Source organism: Danio rerio, chromosome 6 (genome assembly GCF_052040795.2).
Source record: "Danio rerio strain M-AB ecotype USA chromosome 6, GRCz13ab, whole genome shotgun sequence".
In the NCBI taxonomy this organism is placed as follows: domain Eukaryota; kingdom Metazoa; phylum Chordata; class Actinopteri; order Cypriniformes; family Danionidae; genus Danio; species Danio rerio.
The window spans coordinates 39,143,036-39,167,593 of NC_141026.1; the positions used below are offsets into that span (position 1 = coordinate 39,143,036).

At 35.3% G+C, this 24,558-nt stretch overlaps 1 protein-coding gene across 6 annotated transcripts in view; it reads left to right on the forward strand.

Annotated features, from left to right (window-relative positions):
- The window catches only part of negr1 (neuronal growth regulator 1), a 305,572-nt gene that overhangs the window by 20,119 nt on the left and 260,895 nt on the right, over positions 1–24,558 (forward strand). For all 6 annotated transcript variants that reach the window (XR_015492707.1, XR_015492705.1, XR_015492706.1 and 3 more), the window contains 1 exon segment: positions 19,058–19,296. Coding sequence is in view for 3 of the 6 variants with exons in the window: in XM_087255422.1 (XP_087111548.1) it covers positions 19,058–19,296 (239 nt within the window). In the remaining 3 variants the exon portion in view is untranslated.

Here is a 24,558-nt window from a genome sequence, read left to right on the forward strand (position 1 = left end):
TTTTCTAAATGATCAACTGGAAGTCACGTTATTATTTGTTAGTCTTACAACTAGGATCGATGACAAGACTTTTGTCAGGTAGTGTACTGTGTCTTAATGTATTAAAACAAAATTGGTTCAATTATTTTGGTATAATTTTCTGTTCACTAAGTTGGAATTGTTAAAGGGTAAGTGCCTGGACTGTTTATGAAAATCTGTTTTACCAGTTTTATAAAAAAACTAATTCTTTAGCACAGACATCCAAAGTTTTAAATTTAGCAACAAATATCTAGCAATATCTGATCCCTAAATACCTTCTGGCAAGTGATTACAATCATGATTTATTGAGAAACCCTTATATAATTGATGAATAATGATAAATAATTACAGCTAATATTAGTGGTATTGAAGAAAATGGCTCAGCATAATGCATTACTCCATGACTCCATGACTTGCATGTAAAATAAATGAAACATAAAATACACAATTAATATCAATTCCAACTCTAAATTAAGACACATTAAGCAGAGTCACGCTGACAGAAGCGTATTGTTATTATCCCGCATAAAGCATCTTAGGTGAGTGGAATCTGAACATGATGTACATTCAAATGGAAACTTTAAATTCGTCCTTTGAGAGGTAACACTGCAATAACCATAACTATTAGCTGTCTGATGGTTTGGACTGGAGCACAGATGGCTTGGGGAAGCTGAGATCCCTAGTGAATTATTTGATGTATTTTTGCCGGTTTTGAATGGCTAATTTTGACACAGGAGATACAGTGTTCATTTGAAATAGCAGATGTTGAGATAATATTGTGCATGCATGTGAGAGTATGCGTACGTGTGTGTGGGAGAGTGTGGTAAATGGTAGTTAGCTGCAATCTAATGCGAATTTGGCTTCGTTTATTAAAAATGTATTCAAAAAAATAAGAAAGTGTCCTTCGGAAGTCAGAGCCGCCAAGGCAGCATTTTAATAGCTTCTCCACATTCAGTCGTTATTATTCGTTTTGGCCATTGTTTGGCATTTGGCAGTCAACCGGCTGAGTTTCCATGTCCACACGTACGTACAGATGTAATTAGCATCATTTCTTATTGCTGAGGGCACTCGTGGGAATGTCGCCAGTTGGTTTTCAACACATTAGGGACAATATTATAACTTGGCTTTGACGTTTAATCTGGTGTTGAGAACTAGTGGCACAATGCGAGACAAGATTTGTTGGCTGGGATCGACTTAATCTTATTTTAATCCTTGGTCTTCACAAAAGAGTACCTCTCCTGCATTAGATCTTTGGCACACAGAATCAACAGTGGGGTCAACATGAGGCAGGCTGAGGGAGAAAAATAAAGAGACCGCTTGAAAAGTCTCAGTTTTTGTGGATTCATGATTTACAGTTTTGTTTTTGAGTAAAACGTAATTTGCGATTTATTCTGTGAGCTACTGAAGATGTTTCTATGAAATTTATTATCATCTAATTTCATTTAATTGTCAAAAAATGTGTGCTGTGTTTTTTAACTGGTTTGGCCATGGGAGCTACATATTTCTGTGGCTGTTAGGGAAACTAAACTAATCATCAAAACTAATTTTAAAGTGATAGTTTACTCAAAAATGAGAATTCTGCCATGATTTAGTCATCCTCTACTTGTTTCAAAACTGTTTGAGTTTCATTCTTCTGATATAAGTAAAATATATTAAAGAATATTGAAGAAAAACGGACATTAGCCCCTTTCCAGTACCAGTAAATATCTATAACATTTCTGGAACGACTTTATTGGTAAATTCATAAATGTGCTGTTTAGACAGGCAACAACGTTCTGTAATTTTCCATTAAAGCACTATTCTCACATCCATTCCAAAATACCAGTTAATTCTGACATCATTAACCAGAAATGACCTCTAATCGACTGCTTTTGTATTTGTAAAAATAAAGGGGGTCAGTCTTTTAGGTGGTTTTTGGTGGTTTCATTGTTATTTCGAACTTTTCCATTCATGCAGCTGCTTTTGCTCCAGAGAAAAAAATAAAATAAAAATAAACGAACTGTATAAAAATGTCATTGCTAGAATCCAAAGACAGAGGTGCTACCTGGAGCTAAAAAAATACATATGCTACACATAGGTTTTTGCGATGGACTTAGGCAATTCTATGGAAAAAGTGGTGTATTTGTGATGATTGGGAGGCAGTTCAACAGATGACTCATTAGAAAAAAAAATAAATAAATAAACAAACTGTATAAAAATGTCAACAACTCTGATCAAGAGATATATGTGGATAAACACTTGTCCAGACGTTTATTTGAATATGTGCTGCTGCTTGTGAGACCCTTCTTGATACAAAAGAATACCAGTGTTTTGCCGAAATCTGAATTACAGTTTGCAAATTACACTGTCTACGCGTATCACACAGTTGAACGCAGAGATAAACTTACAGCAGTTTATTTATGAACTGCCAATTTATCTAGCTTATGTTTTATGTATTTTTATGTAATTGACTGAATGAACTTTTAGGGCTCTATTTTAATGATCTAGGCACAAAGTCTAAAGTGCATGGCGCAAAAGCATTAAGGGTGTGTCCGAATCAACTTGCTATTTTAAGGATGGAAAAATACGCTCTGGGCCATGAACCATGGTATAACAGATTGTGCTCAGTCTCCTAATAAGTTATAGGTGTGTTTTGAGCATAATGTGCATTAAACCAATCAGAGTTGGTCAACAGTGCGGTCTATTTCAGTTCCTCAAAACAGCATCGCGTCAACAGTGCGCCTTAACACACCTCCTTTATAGACCAGCACACATGAGTCCAGAAAGTGGCGCAAATGGATTTGCTATTCAAACAACTTGAAGCAAAAAGTGAAAATTATGGGTTGCGCTGGTCTCAAAGTCTCGCACTAGGTGTGTGATAGGGTCCTAAGTATTGTTAAAAAAGGGCCTGTTTACACATGATCTCTTTATGGGAATTTACTAGTAAATTTCCGAAAAAGTATGTATGTTTGAAACTATTTCCTTCTAGGATGATATTAATTGCAGCTTTTTCCAACATTACTCACAATATCTTGTGTTGTGTTCAGCAGAAGAAGGAAATTCATAAAAGTTTACATCCACTTCAGTGTGTACATGGTGAGGAAATTAAAATTTTTGGGTGAACTACCCATTTAAATCATTCAATAAGAATTAACCAAATGGATTTCACGTAAATGGTTCCTAAACACAAACCCAGACAAACTTAACTCAATAAATTTACAATTTTTGCACATCAATGGAAATAATATGACTAATACTGATGAATAAACAGTATAAGGTTAAAATATTAAATGGCAATCTCAAAACTTAATACAGTAAAGGTTGTAAGCTGGTATGCATAATAATAGTCAGTCAAAATATACAAAATTACAGGTAAAAACATTTATTTTTAGCCTGCTTTATGGGAATTTCTTGATTTACTGATTGACAGCATAACTGTGAGGTGCATGCTTGTAAATTAATTTGTGCTTTATTTATTAATGAAGTCACATCAAGTTTGTGTTGGGCAACCATATTTGCATATGCAGTCGGTAAATGCAACCATATGCGCAGTCAACATTAAAAAGATTGATATGAAGTTTTCCTGAGGTGAAAGACATTATTTTAACATTTAAGACATTTCTATTCTTCAACAATTAAATTGCATTATAAGGGTGGTCATTTTGTTACATAAAATAACAAAGAACCCTGCAGGCAAACAACATCATAAGACGTTAATATTAGATTTTTATCTAATATATTAGATATATTAGATTTAGTATATATAAGATTTTGGTCATGACATTAGGTGAACCAGGGTCTAAGGACAGCGTTATTTTGACGTCCAATAACAACGTCAAATTACGTTCATATATGATTGATTTTAAGTTGTGTTGGAAAGTGACCAAAGTCCAACATCTGACAGATGTCATACTGGTAATATCCACACAACGTCAAGGTGTAATATAATGAGACGTTGATATTTGGTTGATTCTAGGCTAATTTTAGGTTGGACGTTAGACATTGACATTCAAAATTCTATGTCCCCATATGACATCATGTTGACGCCCTGTGGCTGCAGGGAAGGTGTCATGTCTTCAGACTTTTCATGTTCATCTTAGACGATGCAAAATCAATATTAGGAAATCGATATTTGGTAGAATATTTATTTTGGTGGAAAAAAACACGTATTATTATGACAGATTATCATTTTCTGAGGGAAAAAGAAGATAAAACCTAAAAATGACAATATTTTGATTAAAAATTTGGATTTTTATGTCAGACCTTTATCGAATGTAACAGCTATTGTCATTTACTCAAACCCTTACTCGAATAAATGCAGTGAATCCATAGAAACTCAGGAGTTTAAAGTGATCCCTTTTTTCCTTCCATAGCTGAGAGAAAACGAGACCAAAACAGTGGAAGAAAAAAAGCTCCTTTGTGGTTAGAGGAGTATGCTGCAATCCCAGTGACATTCTGTTCTCCATTCTCACTGATATCTGGTTTATAGGTCTTTTGTAATACAATTTGCTCTAGTGATACAATTTTTTTATATGTATGTAGTATGTAAATATTTTTCTGATGTAAATCAAAATGAATCGGCCCTCTTTACTTGTTTACTCCTCTTATGGCGAGCGATTCATCTCTGCATGCTATTGTCTTTCGTAATCTTTAATCAAAATGTAATAACATGCTCTGTCTCTGAAGCGACTTCTCATTTCGCCTGACATCATGACGATCAGCAGGGAGAAATAGCCAAACATGCTTCAAATGCTGTCTGTTTCTAGCGGCTTCTACCATATGAAACTAGCGTAGCGAACACAGAGATGGCTGGAAGGTGCGTTTTCAGCTGTTTCCCTCCCCAAAACCCTGTTCCCTATTCCCAATCCCAAACTAGCCTGGTTGTTTGCCTGCTGGCTTGAATTGTTCCGCTTTGAAGAAGGAAGAATATCTGTGAGGTTGCGCTTCAGTTTGAGGCATTTCACTCCTGAATGCTTCCACAATTTGATCATAAAATGCAGTTTGGAGGCGTTTTTCATGTATTCAAATGGTAAAAAATATGTTGATGTTGCTGTTCACTGTTATGCTTCTCTTTTAAAAATAAAATGTTTCAAAAAATAATCTCTTGTTATGCAGTTAAAAAAACCATTCAAATGTAATAAAAATGCAATTTATTTATTCAGAAGACTTTCAGCATTTCTGCAGTTTTCATATATTTAGTGCCCCATCAGTGACAATATACAGCCATATCACACTGCTAAGAGTGTGATATTGCGTTTATACAACAGTAGGAAGGAAAATCGTGTATATATTAAAAAATCAGGGCTCAAAATTAACCTTTTTGCTAGCACAGATGCTCCTAACTATAAAAGTTTAGGCGCATCAGCCAAAATTTAGTCGCATCCACCAATTATAAGCACCGTTACTACAAGTATTATACAAACATATTTATTGCATTTGAAATCAACAGTAATCAAACTAACAAGCAAAAAAATATGTATGCAAGCGTGAGGAAAATATGTCTCAACAAAATCCCGTTATCTCAAGAAAGTAGATTTTTATAACATAACTGAGTGACCTACACGCTCACCGGCCCTACAAGCACTGCCTGAAATGAAAGAATCTGTTAACGATATAACACTGGTGTTCTCACGTTGCAGTCTGATATTGCACTGCTTTTGACATATACTATGCCTTCTTACTTGCTTATGTCATGTTAATAGCAATAACGATCTTTTTATGAGTAAAGAGAGTAGTGGTGGGCCAATAAGAAGAGCGCGAAGGCAGGGCAAGCATTACGGAAATGGTTTTGTTTACTGCAGCAAGTTGACATGACAAATGTTTTAAACCATTCCTAAACGCTGCATTTCGTGTTTCATGTGCAGACAAAGAGCTTAGAGATGCATTTTGCATGAATGTCTCCCTAATCCGCACATGTGGTGAACATTTTGCAGTTAAAACTGGTCTCACACAACAATGTTATGCACTCGCACACATATATTTTGAGGTCGCATAGACAAAATTTTGGGCGCATATGCGACCAAAATGCCCTCTAAATCAAACAAGGAGAGTGTCAAAAATTCTTTTGTTCGAGGAACTGCTTTTTTCCGCCATTCATTCACATCTGCAGCTGACGTCAGAACAGCAGAAACCATTGCTACCTCTCCATCGTCACTTTAAAGCTACTGTTTTAATGATTCTCTAGCGTAATGTCATCTAAAGTGATAACAAAACAAGTGCTCACATTTTAAGATTATAAGGCCGAACTGCATGAAATGCCATCAGTCTACAGAGATTTCGAGAAGGGTCTGGCTGCAGAGTTGAACTTGCATCTTCAGGCTTGCACTCTTGGGCTTGCACGCTCAGACACCCACGCTTCCTATGGAAGTGGTGTTATTTACAATTGACACCTGCACCTGTCACGTCACTTGAAATCAACACAAATAAACCAAAAGTAAGTTTCCAGTTTGCTTGCGTTGCCAGTGACAACGTTGTCAAATAATTCTAAGTAGCCTATTTACGTTGTACAACATGACAGACCTCCCCTTTGGTAAATACAAATTTACCCCTTTAGTAAATTTACCAAAGCAGGCTACTATTACCATTCATACCAGCAAATCTTATTATTTATAATTGTGTTGACCTTCACCATATGTTGCCAGAAACCACAGTGAAACCAAAGAGCATATAATTACTTTAAGCTCTTTGGTGAAATGTTTAGAAAAAAGGCACTTGAGTAAGGGTGACAGATATGAAGTTTGTTGCCATGATCTTAATGAAATCTGTTACCTCAGAGATGTTTCCGCGTCATGGACACCCTTAAGTTAAATTACCGACAAACTTTCATGCAAGCGGACACAGGTGGTGATTGTAAATGATGTCACTTGCAGAGGAAGCGCGGTTGCCTGAGCGTACAAGTCTGAGCGTGCAAGCCTGGAGGTGCAAGTGCAAATCTGCAGCCAGACTCTAATGGAGATTTCAAAGTATTTCTCTGTTGCAATTGGGAGATCACAATAATTAATCCTGAAAAAGCCAAAGCAAAGCTACTAGATCAATATGGTATAAATACAGCACTAAAACATACAAAAGAGAGAGATTAACTTAGAATGTCACTTACATGTGTTATAATGATTGGATCAGCTGTAGTTTGAAATTTATACCAAGTTATTCTCCCCTAAGGACTTATTATGCGCTCTCTATTAATGCCGATGCGTTGAGTCTCTGAAATTAAAAATATAAAAAAATTGGCACTGTCCTTATAAAATAAACTGCACAGTTCTAATCTAAACAACTACATTCTCGCTTAAAAAAACCCTCAAAAGTATATTATGTTGTCCAACAGCTGCAATATTTGTCAAACTGTAGTGATTATATTAATCTGCTGTCACTCTATGTAGACAGGGCAATGCACAAGTGTAAAGAGTCCGTATGAGTGTTACTATTGCAGAATATTGAATATCAGCCAATCAGATGAAAGATTTATATATAAAAAAGTTTATATTTTATGTTTAAAAAGATTAAATATAAACTCTGTTCATTGTCATATTTTCCCTTTTTTTATTAACAACAATTTATTAAAGGATTAAAACACAATTTTTTAAAGAATCCTAAAAATAATTTAACTTTTTTTCAATTCAACCGTTTTATTCCTTTTAAAATTAAAACATGAATAATTGTGAGATTATTCCTTAAAATATTATTACATATAATATATAATTTTATTGCATTTTCTCAAGGTAACTGGTTGCAAACAATTTATATGGGCTAAATTTAAACAAATTATTTGAGTTAAACATTACCAAATTTAATTTGTTTGTTTAAATTCAGCCCATATAAATGATTTGAAACCTTTTACCTTGTAGTAAATGTAGTAAATGTAATGAATATTTTTTTCAGTGTACTTTTTCATCTTTTGCTTATTATTATTACTTTGTAATGTGCATTTTACTGGACATTAGTAATATTAGTATCAAGCTGGACATTAGTATGCAGCAAGCTAGAAGAAATAAAATCACCATTAATTCAAGTAACGCACATTTCTGTAAACCGCATCTTTCTGGAATGCGAGTGATCAGAATTCTTCAGCTGAATCCATCTCAAAAGACCTTGCCAGGAAACAAACCTCTAGTAAATCATTCATCTGGAAAGAGTGATCAGACAGAACGAAAGAAATCTGGGTCAATCTGAAATGAAAAGAAAATCCAGTTTAGATTACAGGAAAAAAAAGCCCCGTACATCTGTAGAACAGCAACTGTAATTGGTGGAGCTCAGCGTAGATGCTGCTTAATGGAGATTCAGGTTCAGCGTGTTTAACTTACCTCGGCACGATTCTTCAGATACGCAAATCCCAAATCTTTTACTTGCCAAAATGAGACAAAAGGCCTCACGAATCTGCTCTTCGGAAATCATGTTTTGCATCATAACGTAATCAGGGTTTCGTGATGTAGAAAACCTCTACGGATCTCTGAAGAAATCGTGAGATGTAAAATTCCACCATGAGTGTGAAGAGGTTTGCCCTCATGAGCTTTACAGAGCACTGCTTTGAAGGGATGAATAAAGATGATTAAGGGAAATTTGAGGGAAAGAGAAAGAACAAACATGACTTGATTACGGTCTCTTCTCGATGCTGTTTTGAGACTTGGAGAGTGCAGATGCTTATTTACATTGGGAACAATGTGCATCGGCCTGAAAATACATATTTGGATGTGAAATACATGGTTGCAGTGGTTTATTTGAAAGTTGAGAGAGTGGGGTAAGATGTGTCATGGGGTAAGCTGTTGTTTCTACCATATGCAGCTGCCTGCAATTGTGAGATATTCATAAACAAAGTGATATATTAAGAAGAAAAAGATGCCTTTTTCATGGTACTTTGAATTTTCTTTATAGTATGTAAGATGGCAGTATATATAGATGTTTAAAAATACACAATGCATACCTGCATTAAACTTGGCTGTAATCAATTAATGATGAAAATGACAGTCGGCATATATGATTCAATTCTCCTCTATATAAATAACCGAGTTAAATGTCTAATACATCTGGAATTTAACACCATTCATTCAAAGAACATTTTCTTATTGCATCTGAATGAAATAAGAAAAGCTAACTTTTTAATCTCACTGACTTTTAATTACAATTCAGAGGATATATCTCACAATTCTCCCATCAGTTTTCTGGAAATTAACATTTGCTACTTATTAAGTCAGAATTGCAAGATATATACTTGTCATTTGTAAGAAATAAATTCAAATAGGCAGGTATAGGGCTCCATTTTACGAACTAGTAGCAAAGTCTAAAGTGCATGGCGCAAAGCATTAAGGGCGTGTCTACATGCTATTTTAAGGACTGAAAAACATGCTCTGTGCCCAGGTGCGGGGTCTAACAGGATTGTGCTTATTCTTTTAATCAGCTATGGGTGTGTTTTGAGCATAACGTGAATTAAACCAATCTGAGTCTAACCTCCCATTCCCTTAAAGAGTCAGTTGTGTTGCGCCATGGCGCATTTGCTATTTACATGGTGGACTTTGTAAGTGGAAAAACTGAATGCTTCACTAGCTAGAAAACAGTTAAACAGACCATCTGCAGTGCAAGGATAAAGAACGAGCCTCCTCCATTCGGCCTCTTTACTTTCTCTTTTCTTTTACTCTTTACTCCTTTACTTTCTTTGATAAGGAAAAATTGTTGTACGCACTCCACTGAGTACATCCTTCAGCCTTCATATTTAATTTTGTTTGTTAAAGGCAAAGATTTCAAAACTATTTCTAAATTTAGTTAAACTTTAGTTTAGTTAGTTGCATATAATAAATAATACTGCTACAAATAATAACATTATACAAATGCAGATTGTCATGAATGTACTGAAAAAAGGCATGGAGGCATGAAGAAGGCATAGAGGGAGGGGTTTTTATATTTATGTAGAACATAATAATTTTGTAACAGTTTTATCTTTTAATTTTTTTCATATGTTAAGATATTTGTGAATTGCTGTACATCCTGTGTGTATTAAGCAATGTGTAAGCGTTTGAACCCACTTAACTACACATAACTAACATGCTAACAAGCAAGGACACATAACTAACAAGCAAGGACTTTAGACTTGCTTTTAGATGGTCAATGATGCAGTCTATTTCAGTTCCTCAAAATAGCAACACGCCAACGGTGCACCTTAACACACCTCTATTTTGGATCAGCACACCCATGAGTCCACCAAGAGGCTCAAATGAATTTGCTGTTTAAACAACGTGGCGCAAAATGTCAAAATTAGGGTTGTGCTGGTCTGAAAATGGCAACAATTCGCACCATACACGTCTTGCTCCTTATTGTGCCGGGTGTATAATAGGGCCTATAAACTTCACCATGTATCTTCTCATAACACACAAATGACTTTCTTTCAGTTGAGAAGGATTTACAATCTTACAATTCTGAATGTATAACTCACTATTGCTTGTTATAAAGTCAGAATCGCAAGTTTTTTATTACACAATTCTGCAAAAAAATAAATTGCAAGATTCAATCTCCCAGTTGTGAAAAGTCAGACAAGATAAAACATTGTTTTTTTTTAACTCATGCCAGTAACAGGTTTCTCGTTTTAGATTAGCATATACAGTGGGTGTCAGGATTCAGCCACTTCATTCCTGTTTTGGTGGCAGAGTCTGGACACTTATCCTGTCTTGTCTACTATGTTGTGCTTGGCTCGAGTATTTTCAGGTTAAGCACTCATAATTCCCGTCATTGTCTTTGTTTTGGTATGAGTGCCATCTTGGCCACACTCAGACTGTGCGATGCGGACGGTCAAGGCATGCTCGGAATGCGTGCTCTCATCTATTTCATCTATTTCCGTGCATGGTGTTTCCATTCTCAGTGCTCCAGTCTAGTTGGTTTCGGTTGGTGCTGGAATCGAAACGTGCATGTTACATGTGTGAGTGCACGGTAAGTGTTTTAGTTATTGTGTAATCGTGTCTTGCGTTCTGTCTGTGTTGCTGTTGTTTGTTGCACGTGGTCTGTGTTTACACTTGGACAAGTACTGTTGTGTTTCATGTGATCACGCGGTTAATGGGTTCTCTCATTGGCTGCGTGTTCTAATCTTGTTTAATGTGAGCATATGGCTCGTATGTTATCTTTGTATCATGTGTTCTCCTGTCTATTGTCTTGTCTCACCCTCCTTGTTAATCAATTATTAGTTTATTATGTTCACCTGTTTATTTGTCAATTATTTCTCCTTTATAGCTCCTTCTTGTCTGCTGTCCTGTGCCAGTCGCCATCGTATATCTTATATCTTACATCGTATGTCTTATCAAGTCTTGTCCAGCCATGTCTTTTCCTGCCAGCCCAATCAAAGTTTGTTTAGTTTTTTGTTAATGTTTCCCCCCTCAGGGTTGTTTCGGTTGCTTTTTGTTTTGTTTTACAATTAACAAACTCATGTTTTTGTTCCTGCAATTGAGTCCTCATCTTTCCCCAACCTCAACCATGACAGTGGGGACAATAATATCAAAACAAACTGCAATTGTTATTGTTAACTACTGAGTGATTTCAGCTGCTGTCTGGACATTCCCTGCCTTTGTACACCTTCCTTTCTTCATGTGTTTAATGTTTTTTTCCCTATGTTATTTTATTTTATCACACATAGCTTTATTTGTAAACTAATTAGTTTTGTTTTATTTGCATATATGGATTCCTTGGTTGTTACCAAGTCAACAGCACCTTAAGAAATATGTTTTCTGAGGAAAATGGTGATGTTCAATACTTATTTCCCCTACTATATACAAAAACTTTATTTAAACATATTTTATTATCATAAAGATAAGACATTTTCAATCTATAATAAGGATACTTCATAATAAGCAACATACACTATATATACTGTCATTCTGTTGTAGTTTTTCTAAATGTACAGCTTACAACATTTTTCTATTTTTTTAAGTTATACCAAATAGAAAAAGTGCCATCATTTACAAGACAATATTTTTCCATAACTACAAAGCAAACTTACCACCTCTAGCTATCTCAGTTCTAGTGCGCACCCACACATAAGTCATACCGTAGTCCAGGAGTTCAAAGACTATCACATGGTAGTAGGTGCATGAAATCAGCTTTGAACCTTTTCCACTTGTTCCTTTCAGGCGGAACAAAGGATATATAACACACGTGTGGGTCTGCACTCTTTCCTTCACACTAGCCTACACCTCAGTGGGAAGCACTTAGTCCTTTGTGAGCAGGTATTGTGAGGTATGTCCGAGTAGATCTCTGTGGTGCTTTGACACCAGCCATCATGCTGTTTCAGGGGTTAGAAATGGTGAGGAAACCTTTACTGTCGGTGGGGTAGAGCAAAAGTCTGCCTGAAGAGCTTTTACTACAAGATCAAAAGAGTTGAGCTGCTTTTATTAAATAATGTAGAATCTGTTTATTTATACAGATACATTTATTATATGTAAATATGGTTTGGTTTATACTCTTACAGAATTATTATATGAGCTTCACATGAAATATTGTGTATATATGAAATGTGTGAAAACATGTAAAAACGCTCTGTAAAAAAAAAAAAAAAATCTGCCAAGCATTTAATATCGATTTATCAAATGATTTGTCATAGGAAGGGAATTTTCTTTATGACCACCATCTTAAAACATTATGTTAATAAACATGTTAACATGTTTTCGAATTTTGTAATCCACAAGTGTTTTCAGTTTATTTATGTTTGTCAGTTGCATTATGGTACCTTGATCTCTGCTCTGTTGCTTTTTTTTTTATAATTATCTTTTTCAGGTTTTCGGCTTTATTTTGGATAGGAAAGGGTAGACAATTGACAGGTAAGTATTGGGAGCAGAGAGAGGGGATGGATTGGCAAACGGTCACCGTGACCACCGAAGTGCATGTGTCGACGCACTAACCATTACACCACTGGCGCCGACTGCTCTGTTGACTTTTGATGTTGAATATTCAACTCTAGAGTTTAATAAAGTGACTTTTATTGACATTTTAGTAGTTTGCATAATATCATGTATAAGAAATAATATAAAGAGAAATAAGTCTGTAAAAACACAGAAAGTTTTTGTACCTTAACATACAACATTAGCGCTGACAATATATCATTTTAAACTATTAAAAATGTTAATAACTTTCAACTTTTAACAGTCACTTTATTGAACTATTTAGGGTTTAAAGACCCCTGGATAATGCTTTTCAAAAGCATAAAGGGGTAATAATAAAAATATATACATGGTTTCCGCTACATTTATTCTTCAATGGCGGGGCGCCACAACAAAATTCATCCAGCCACGGCTACATTACAGCTTCTCATTCAAAACATTTTATTTTTTTAATAGCGGGTAATAATTGCACCAAAACATATTAAAAGATGAGTGAATTATAACAGCGCGAACTTCTCTGTAACCGTAGTAGTGCTGTGCATTATTTGTTCACCCTGATAAGGTTACGTGCTGACAGACTGACTGGCTGACTGACAGGTGCATGATGCGTGAGGCCAGCAAACACAACGTATAGCCGTTTTACTTTACTTTAGGATGCATTAATATTGCTTTGTAGGTGTATTACAGACATTCATTAATATTCCTAGCAAATCTAATAAATGCTGTAGACATACTTATTACATAAACGCACTTTATCACACTTCAGTAGAGTTTATTTGAGAGCGCACAAGAAGATCTGCGCGCTCTTAAAGCAGCTTATATTTGAGGGGGCGTGCAAGAAGTTTTGTGCACGAGCAGAGGAAATCGGCGTGCAAGCTAAGAGATCCGCATAAATGCGACTTCTAATACTGCGCTCACGACATTTCTCATTGAAATAATGCCACAGGTAGTTTGTAGATCTGTGTAAAAAAAAGGCCTGCCGCCACAGCTGGAAAAAATCCTAAAGGAAATACTGATATATATTCATGAATCACAAAATATGGAAAACTACTAATATACGGATATTTTTACAGTGCTTATGGAACATCCTGCATACCCACATGTGTTTACATGATCAAATAGGTTTCCCCAAAATATCTCAAAACCACAATTCACATGTATTGTACATGTGTTACCCAGCTTGTCCATATATTTTGTATGTGATATTAATATGAGATTGTGCATATGAAACGCATGTGGGTTTTCTGTAAAATTATGGTAAGGATTACAGATTTTTTTTTATTAAATAAAAAACTACTTGCCCGTTCATTTCAAACATTTTTTAAAAAAAGTAAACAGTCATTAATAAAATATTTTGGTTGTTGTCATGCATGACTAGTATTCAAGGACCAGGATAAAAGATTTTTAGAAAAAATTCATGTAAAATAATGCATAGTGTTAACTTTATAACTTAAATTTCAAGAGTTCCCTCTTAGATATGCTTAGCATTTATAGCAGGTTTGGCATGCTGTCCTGGTAGAGAACCCTGAGCTCGGAGATATTTGAGCTCAGGGCTCCCGCCAGGTCAATAAGCATATCAGGGGATCCTAGATCAGGTAGGTCTTGATAGCTCCCCCTTTAGAAAAGGGAAGAAAAGGAGGAGATGGGGTGGAAGGGGGATTCTTCCAAAACGAAAATTATCCATTTATAGTAAGCTAGGATCACTCTGATTGGATTATAACTGATTACGTATGAGTGGCCAGCCGTGCTCAGTCATATCACATGCTCCTCTCGAAATTAGTTTATGAAACTTCAAATAGAGTAATCCTTAAACATCTTGCAGAATTTGCTACAGTATGTATGTTACAGGCTCACTGAAAATACGGGTTTGTCAGCATTTTTGTGAACCTCCAAAAGCGTACTTCTAAATACGTTTTACTGCAGTTTCTTGGTAAAATAATCCCTACAGGATGTAGGACGATGGACTTATTCTTAAGCCTTACTTTGCCTTACATTGACGATGATTGGTAGCTGCACCATATAAAACTTGTCAGTGAACTATGAGGGCAAAATTTTTTTATAAATAAATAAAATAATCGTTAATTAATAGTAATCGATTTTAGCCTGTATCGCCTAGCCCTAGCTTAGGTTCTGGTTTGTGTTTGGTGAAGCATGGTCCCATAAAAGAGATAACAAAGAAAAATCAAGGTAAACCTATGTGACCAAAGGTTACGTTTCTCTAAAGTATGTTTTTAGAAAACACAATTGATTAGGTTTAGGGAAGGATTTAGGTCAGTGTTTGCTAGATGATCTGTACGACGAGCACCTACCTTCTTGTGGATGTTTATCTGAAACATACAATAAGTTGTGTCATAAGTAACGTAATTTAGATTCGAAAAAAAGTTTCCAGTGCCCTCTGGTGGATTTTTTATCTGAAATGTTCAATGAAACTACACATATTTTACATTTTGCTCAAATTTAGGCTGAGGCACATATTTCCAAGGAGCCTGCTGTTATATAAACAACTGTCTTTATGACTTTATTTTGATGTATCCCTTTACAATATTTTCCTAAGATGTGATTCCGTGCCCCTTCATTACTTTTAGTTGGGTGTGTTTGGTTGAACACTTGATCTGAAGTGTTATATTTGTTGAACACTTAATTTGGTCATGGTTATATATGTGTGCTCATTTTGCAAAGTATTTATTTATTAGGATCATTATTTATTTAAGCGTTAAAGCTGTTGCAGTCTCATATCTCTTGTGGCGTTAGCGTTAATGTGAAGAATATATCATCGTTATTGCAATTAATTAATTGTGCTTTTGTGAATTTTGGCCGGCATTAGTTATACCCTATTATCTGTCATTAAAATGCAGGGATGTGACATGCAACTCTGGAGTTATTATGACATATGATACATAATAAATGTACTAACGGCACTATTAACAACAATTTATGTTTTACTTTTATTGGATTTGCAGAGTTGTACATGACATGCAGTTTAACAATGATTTCATTTTAGGTTATATTTCAGAGGCACCACTACATTTTTAATATAATTACTTTTAAATCAAATTCTCTGATGGGCTTTTCTCTTGCATAATGGTAACTGTATAATTAAAAATTTTGCATGATCATTCTACAAAGATTTTTAACAAGCCGTAGTGAATCAGTTCTTGATTCACAGCATCAGACACATTTTTAAATGACATGATCCAGTCCTGCACATTTCCAAAAGATCCAATCAGCTTTGAGAAAGTGAGCTGAGACGGGTACTGACAGATATGTTGACTCTCATTTCACCTGTAACCTCAAGTGTATCTTGTGTGAATAACTCTCATCATACACACTGCTGCCAAACAACAAATAGATGTTAGGCTTGGTACCTGATCTGTCATTGTTGTTTGCGTGGTTGGTTTACTGCTTGTCAAGGACAGAACTGTCGACATTAAGAATTTATCATTTTTGGCCGATAATCATTTGTTATTTCAATTTTTCTGTATTTATATTTTATTTTGTAATATACAGTTGAAGTCAAAATTAGTTTTTCTTTTTCAAATGTTTATCAATTGATGTTTAACACAGCAAGGCATTTTTTGACAATATTTTCTATAATATTTTGTCTTCTGGAGAAAGTCTTATTTGTTCTGTTTTGGCAAGAATAAAAGCAGGTTTTAGTTTTTTAAAAACATTTTAAGGTCAATATTATTAACCCCCTTAAGCAATTTTTTTAATTGCCTACAGAACAAACCACTGTCTGTTGTGATCGGTTGACTGGGTTCAGCGTGAAACAGAGAGAAACGCCCACCACGATTATGAAGTAGCAGCATATCATTCTACTCTTAAACCTAACCCCAAGTAATAAGAATGACACAAATTCAGTATTAATCCCCACAGTGGCAAAAGTTGAACTATTTAAAAAATTTACCATGCCATGCGTGTGTAAAAACATCTAATGGTTGAAGAGAATCGTGAGTTTAAAAAGCACATTTAAATCGGTAAAAAACATGGTTTTGGATGCAATATGTGAATAGCCCCATAAAGATTTAACCTTGGAGATACAGTACAAGCACTGGTCTATGATAGGTAAGTGATTATAAGCCACGCGGAGCTACAACACACAATTTAACACATATTTTGCAACAGGCAAAAACCCAAAATAGGCGCTCTTTAAATAATTGAGGATAAGAGAATTATTCTGAAATTTGTACTTTTTTTTTTTTTGCTAAACCTCTGCTTTTAACATAATTTTCTCATTCAGGTTGAACAAAACAGTAAACAATGTTTAAAAAATTAAACAAATAATTAACTCACCCTTGTGAGCATGTGCAATCATGTTAAAATCACATTTGTTGAAAACAATGTTGTTGAAAGTGGGGTTTTGGAATATCCTGTGGTAAAAAAGTGATATTGTCATCTGATTTTGATAATGTTTCAAAACCATATCAAACAAAAACCTGCAGAAAAAACACATTACATACAAAGTCCCTTTAAAGCAAGTCATTTCACTCAGCGGCATCTTTGAAATACCTCTTTGGCAGTATGCTCGGGCATTCTGTTTGAACAAGGAAACATCAAAATATTTGGAATCACCAATAATGTTCAACATCAACTGTCTCTTAAATTTAATTTCTGAACATTTAAATCAAACTAAAACAAATTATTTTCAGGTTGCCCAAGCTAATGCACACTTGAACGGTTATAAGATCACGACACTAACCTCATTTGGCCAGCCCATAGGGCCCTGTTACACATAATAATCCTCTGAATAATGCCTTGTCCTATTGTGCTAGTCTTCTGAAGTAGTTCCCAACTTTTTATTGATGACTAATCTCCTCCCAAAATCGCAGTGACCTCTTTGTTTACAAGTTTGTGGGCATTTGAGTAGTTTTGTGATGTTCATTTAAATGTACCTTGCGTTCATTTCATACAGATTACAAAACCTAAAATAAAAATTTGTTTTCAATTGTGGTTGGTTCATTTAAAAGTCGAGATTTCAAGGTTTATGTGGATATATTTCTAATGTCTGTCAAGTATTCACTGAGATTCCAGTGCATTTGCAGAGCTCAGAGGGTTCATAACAAATGCAAGAACAGTCAGTCTTTAATATTGGATGATTGGCCCTTTATGATAGAAGGCAGAGCTTCATTCACCATATTCACCACTACACATTTCCCCATTTAAAACTAAACTTGTGTATTTTTTTTGTGTCTTTGTTAAATGTGTGTTCCACATGTGCTTGAAAAGGGATTTCAACACATGAAGCTCATGTGACACTTATAGTTTCTTTATGAGGGCAAAAATAAAAGTTGGGATTGTGTTGGATCCCAGCACGGTTCCGTATCTTTGTGCCTTTCATTTTTCACAATTTTCAGTAGTATTTCTCCCCAGCATGAACATAGTCTGTGTGTAAACACTGGTGTCTAGTGTTCTGAGGTCAAAACTATCGATTTGAAGGCTTCATGTTTGAAACAAACACAGAAGACAGAAATCCAGTAGCTGAAACAAAACAGAATGACCTTGAATCCAATGTTTTTATTTATTATTTTTTTTATTTCGTTTGAGGAAGCAGGCATGTCATGCAACCTGTCCATGTTGGCATCTGCATAATTTAGCTTCTACAAAGTGACGGATGGATTTGCAGAGGAATACTGTGGAGTTTAATTGGGCCGCATGGCTTTTAACGTCAACAACAAAGATATGGAAAGCATTTTCTTCTTCCTTTGAAAAACTGAGCGGCCTATTCAATTTGCTGTGCTAAAAGCATGATTAGATGCATTTTATGATTTGCATTTTACATTGTTTTTTTTTCCCTACTATCTACTGTTTTAGAACAGACCTTCAACCCATTTCTGGGTCATGACCCACCAGCTGGGAACCACTGCTTTAAATATTAAATAGTTATATTGTTGTTTCTTGCAGAATCTTTTCTTCACACCAGGGATTGGTGTAGTTTGTATGATTTGCAAGTGGTGCTTATTAAAAAGTCAGTAGGATGTTCTTCAATTTCTAACATCTTTTCGTTTTTGGCTTGTTTTTTTAATAATACTTTTTCTCTAGTGGCTTCAGAGTGTTGTAAACAAAAAAAGCCTAATGTGCAAATGCAGCGATTGGCTAGTAAATCACATTTTTAATCAAACAAGTTGTTTGTATGTCTGCTGTTGCACTTACAGTCTCATTTCATCACTTGATGATTACCAATTTGTTTTAATTTTAGACTCTTTTTCTGCTTTCAGATGCTACCTGTTGGATGGGATCTCAAAAGGAGCATGGTTGAACCGTTCCAGTATCATTTACGCAGGGAATGACAAGTGGTCAGGGGATCCTCGTGTGTCCATTGTATCAAACGTGGGGGATAAACATGAATACAGCTTACAGATACAGAAAGTGGATGTAACGGACGAGGGCGTCTACACCTGCTCAATACAGAGCGAACGTAATCTACATCCAAAGCTCATTCAGTTAATTGTAAAAGGTGAGTGTTTTGTCAAACTGCTTGTTTCACCATAGCTTCCCTTGTTTTTTTGTTTTTTTTTTGGGATAATTTGCAGATTATTAGTATGTAGTTTGTTTTTTATTTATGAGAAGGAAGTATGTATTGCATTTAACTATAGTTTTCCACTTTTCAGTTGATGTTTATTAATATTATTGATCTCACAAATTCATGTTGATATACATCCATATTCATGACTCTATATTTTGACTTCAAAGAGTCCAACTGATCTGTCAAAATGTCGAAAAGGTTTTGAATCTGGAGGATGCTGCTTGTAATTTTATGCTGCTCTTTAAAGCTTAGTGGAGTTTTTTAGTACCTGTATGTGTTTGCTGTCTTTTTAAGGATATAGAATTAATGTGTTAATGACTAAAACCACCAAACGTTGGTAAAACACCTTTAACCATTTCATTTTAAAAATAGAGATTCTAGCTGTACATATGTGTCCCCCTTTTAATGAATTAGATTAAAACCTGTGCAAATAAGCCTATAGGCTATAGATAGCAGTTGGAGTGTGGAATCGGCTGTGAGATTTGATGTTATAACTTGAGTGATTATACACTGGATCTAATTATGCAATTGTATGGGGTTTGATTTCTTGTTTTATATGTATTGATGTTTTCATTACAGTGGACAAATAACTGCAAATTGTTAGGTATTAAAGGAGTGAATGACTTCATTGTTCAGATTTGGGATTTAAAGGGCACCTATTTTAAACATTTTCAAGATTTAAGATAAGTCTTTTGTGTCTCCAGAATGTCTCTGTAAAGTTTCAGCTCAAAATACCCATCAGATTATTTATTAGACCTTTCAGAATTTTGTAATTTTCAGCTCTGAGCACCTTGTAACTGTTTCTGTTGCCTGTGCTTTTAATGCTAGTTCTCCCTGCCCACCGATTCCACATGCCTGTCAAAGTGTGTGTCCGGCTGTGTCAGATTAACAGCACAAAGACAGACATGAAGGTAGCATGTCTGGTTTTCATGTATCTGTTGTGAAGTTAATTCAAGCCTTTCTGCAACAATGAGTCACAGTTATCATCATTTCATTAGGATTGAAGCATCTTCTTTTATAATTGTACTGACGTGGCTTTGGTGATAAAGATGATAAAATCGCTGTAATTCATTACAAACATGCACTGTTTTAAAATGTACTTAACTTGTAAAACTCATTCTTGATCACATTTGATGATGATTGATGATCACAGAGAGCTGAACAGATCTTTTAATCCCAGTTGTCCTGTCTTGTGGATAACATTATACACGCTAATACAGAGACATGTTAATATGCGGCTGTCAATCATCTCAGTGGGCTGGAAAACTGAACTCCTACGTCACGGTGCTGTGGGCCTCAAAACGGGAGGGATTTGGATCCTATTCTAACATCAGAAAATGACAAAAATAGGCTTATTGTCTTTATATCACCCCAATATGACTGTGGACACACTATACCTACAAACAGTTCTGTCCGAACAGCCACAAAAAGATGATTTTCATCATAGGTGCCCTTTATGAAAACTAAATTTTCTCCTTTTTGGTAAATAATACTAAGACTGTGGATGGTTGTTTTACATCATATTAGTCTTAGACAATTATAGAATGACAATCAGTTTTAAATCACTTTTATGTTAAATTGTTTTGGATTAACTTCACTTTTTTTTTTTTTTGAGTTTTGCTCTCTTTCAGACTAAACTGTTTCAGGAATTTTAATACAAAAGGAAAAAATGGCTTGTGTTTAGTTTTTGTTACATTAATATTGGATTAAAATCCATTTACAGCCATATTCTGCCCAGTTGGTGGAATGAACTCCCTAACTGCATCAGAACAGCAGAGTCACTCACTACTTTCAAGAAACGACTAAAAACTCAACTATTTAGTCTCCACTTCACTTCCTAATCTGCAATTGCCTCTTTGAATATCACACTAACTGTACAAAAAAAAAAAAAAATACTAATACTACTAATACTTCCCTTCTTAGACTTTACAGACCTGAAACTTGCCTATAGCACTTATTCATTGTTGCTCTTAGTTGTGTAAATTGCTTTCTTGTCCTCATTTGTAAGTCGCTTTGGATAAAAGCGTCTGCTAAATGACTAAATGTAAATGTAAATGTAATTTACTGAACTTAAGGCCCAATTCCAATTCTATTTTTGTACTCTTACCCCTTCTCCTTGGCCTCTGAAAGTTTAAAGGGGAAAGCCTTTTAAATATACCCCTAGGAAATTGGACATCACTACAGAACCTGCACACGTCATCATATGTCATTGCAATCTCTTGCTTCATATGCGATGAGATCGACGATTGCAACTGCTGTAGTTATTCCATTTGTGATGTGATGGGATTTTCGGTATTTATCTTCAGGAAATCACTGAAGGCAACAAAATCATGTTATCTTAATGATATAATGTGGCAATAAGATCGCAACTGTACTGTGCATTTACACCATGGCCATATTCATCTAAACACACAAAAAATAGCATTAACATTATAGCAGACGCTGTAAAAAGCCCATTCCAAACCATTAGACTTTTCTGACAGGGTATTTGAGTGTCATCGAGTGACAGTTTTGTTGTCTGAGTGGTGGGCGTTTCAAACTAAAATGGCCCAGTGGTTCACTACAGTGGACATGCAGTAAAATTAAAAATAAAAACAAAATGTAAAAACTCTTAGTCGTAGATTTTTTTTTTAACCCAAAGGATGTAGGAAATCACAGAAAAAAAAGACAAAAAATTTTTTTGGGTCTCAGGAGGATATTAATGCACACAGTTTTTTTTTTTTTTGCACTGGTTTAGCTGGTGGTACTGTATATACTTTGTGAGGAAAATGTTACTTCTACTGTTAGATTTGGATACTGTCATTAATTGGCTATTCTAAGCAATTTAACTCCCAGAATGAGTGGTGATTAAGAAATGAATTCTACCAGTGTTGTTTCTTTAGCAAACCTGCAGTTGCCAGGTACAAATATTGGCATAAAGCTTTGCATGTTTGTCTATAATCCCCTCTTCTCAGTGAATGTGCATAACCGTGAGGTCTGCTCTCAGGACTTGTTTACTTAAGCTTCATGTGTGTGAAGAGAGAAAAAAAGACAGCTTTTACTATAAACAAGCAATTAAAATAAATGATAGCTGAGGTCAAGGTCTGCTGTTCTGTTGATATGTCTTTTTTAGGCATATGTAGTTGTATTTCTTTTTTTGTTTGTTTACAGGTTTAGCTTGTGAATTGCTTGAATTAGCTATATGTATTCAGCTATGGAAAAATAAAATATGAGACCACTTGAAAAGAGTAAACTGTTTGTATTTGGATTACTTCTATAAAGGTCTCAGAACATTTCTTTGGTGAAGAAAGGTGATTATTCTCTAAAAAATGTGTGTGGCTCTTCTTATATGATCCCTACAGAACAAACAAGCTCTCTCATTCTCTGCTGATGTCCAGTATTGACCCGTGGGCTTGGGATAATGACCTAGCAAATGTCATATAAAAATACCATCAATATAAACATTTCTGAAAACACGGCACTGTACCTTTATGCATAAAATAATCATCATCATCACTATCATCATCATCATCATCATCTATTCAACAACAAAAAATGGCTGTTTCTCAACTCCAAGAACGCAGAGAATGAAATTTATTTATAAATTTATTTATATATGAAGATGTCTTTGTTAGTGTTTACTTTCACCGTTTCATTTAAGGAAACTCCTGAGATAAATCAATTATATCTCTGAACTTTAATAATAAATCTAAATAAAATGCTGCACTTCAGTCTCAATGACTTCTGGGACTTCTAGAGCGAGTTCAGTGCTCAAGTCTGCATCAGTGCGTCCTCGATATCAAGAACACATCTGGGAAGTTTCACGCGTTCTTTGTTCTTGCGGTCTTGAGTATTGCAACTGAACTTTGGAAGCTGATGATGATGTTACATGAGAACACGAGGACGCAAGACCGTTGAAGAACGCATATTGAGAAACAGCCAATATCATTGGTAACAAAAACATATGAGTCAGACTTTACAATATCATTAGCTGACGCTAGTTAATGTATTAACCAACATGAAATAATAATGAACAATACTTGTACACTGTTTATTAACCATAGAGACATATTTACTAATGCATTATTAAAATCCAACTTTGTTATACAACTTAAAGTGCTGTAAGTTAACAAGAAATTAACAATGAATGTCTTTTAATTTCACAAACTAATGTTAACAGAGAAGAATAAATAATGTCATATATGTATTGCTATTTGTTATTTAAAAATGTTTAAACAAAACATTTAATCTCTTCATAATAAAATAAACATAAGTGTTAAAGAAATTCATAAGCAGACGCACACTGGATGCGCCGCGACATGGCGCGAACATGAAAGTTGGAAGTATCGGACACCGTGACGTTCGGATGCTATTTAAAATGAAACTATTCAGTGTTCTGTGGCACGGCAGAAATATGAACAGTTTCCTGAGTTGTAGCTGGGCGCCGCTGACAGCTGCTCACTTGCGTTGCCGATGTGCGTACCTTCATAGAAACCTATATTTAGAATTTTAAAATGCATGGCGTGGTGTGACGCAGAACGGCAAATCTGGTGTGCAACCCCTATAAGTAGGTCACACACCGGATGTGCCACTCATGACAGTTGAGAGTATCGCACACCAGATTTGCACATTCGCATGTTATTTAAAATGAAACTATTCAGATGGAGGTCTGTGGCGCGGCAGAAATATGAACAGTGTCTTGAGTCATGGCTGGTAACCGTGTACAGCCGCTGACTTGCAGCGCCGGTGTGTTTACCCTGATAGAAACCTATGTTTAGAATTCCTAAATGTGTGGCATGATGCGATGTGTCGCCAAGCAGCGCATCTGGTGTGTGACACTGGTGTGTGTGAAACTAGTATTACTTACATGAATTGCAGTGCCGCCGCCTCATTCGGAAAAGTTCAGATGTATTTTTTAAACTAGGTGTGGCTGGAAAATGCATGCAGTTCATGTGCGTGTCGCTTCAGTTTGCTAGTCGTACAAGTCGTTCACCTCCATTGAAAATGACAAACTTACACCCTAAGCTTAATGGCGTTGCTTCCAAGGCATGTGCTCAGCAGTCAGGTTTTAATAAAACTATAGCATTTCATACCGAAACTACATGCCTAAATTTTTTACATTATATTGACAATGGTGTTGTCAATAAATATCGATACTGATTTTATCGCTCAGCCCTACTATAAAGTGTTATCAAAATATGTTTTACCCAATGA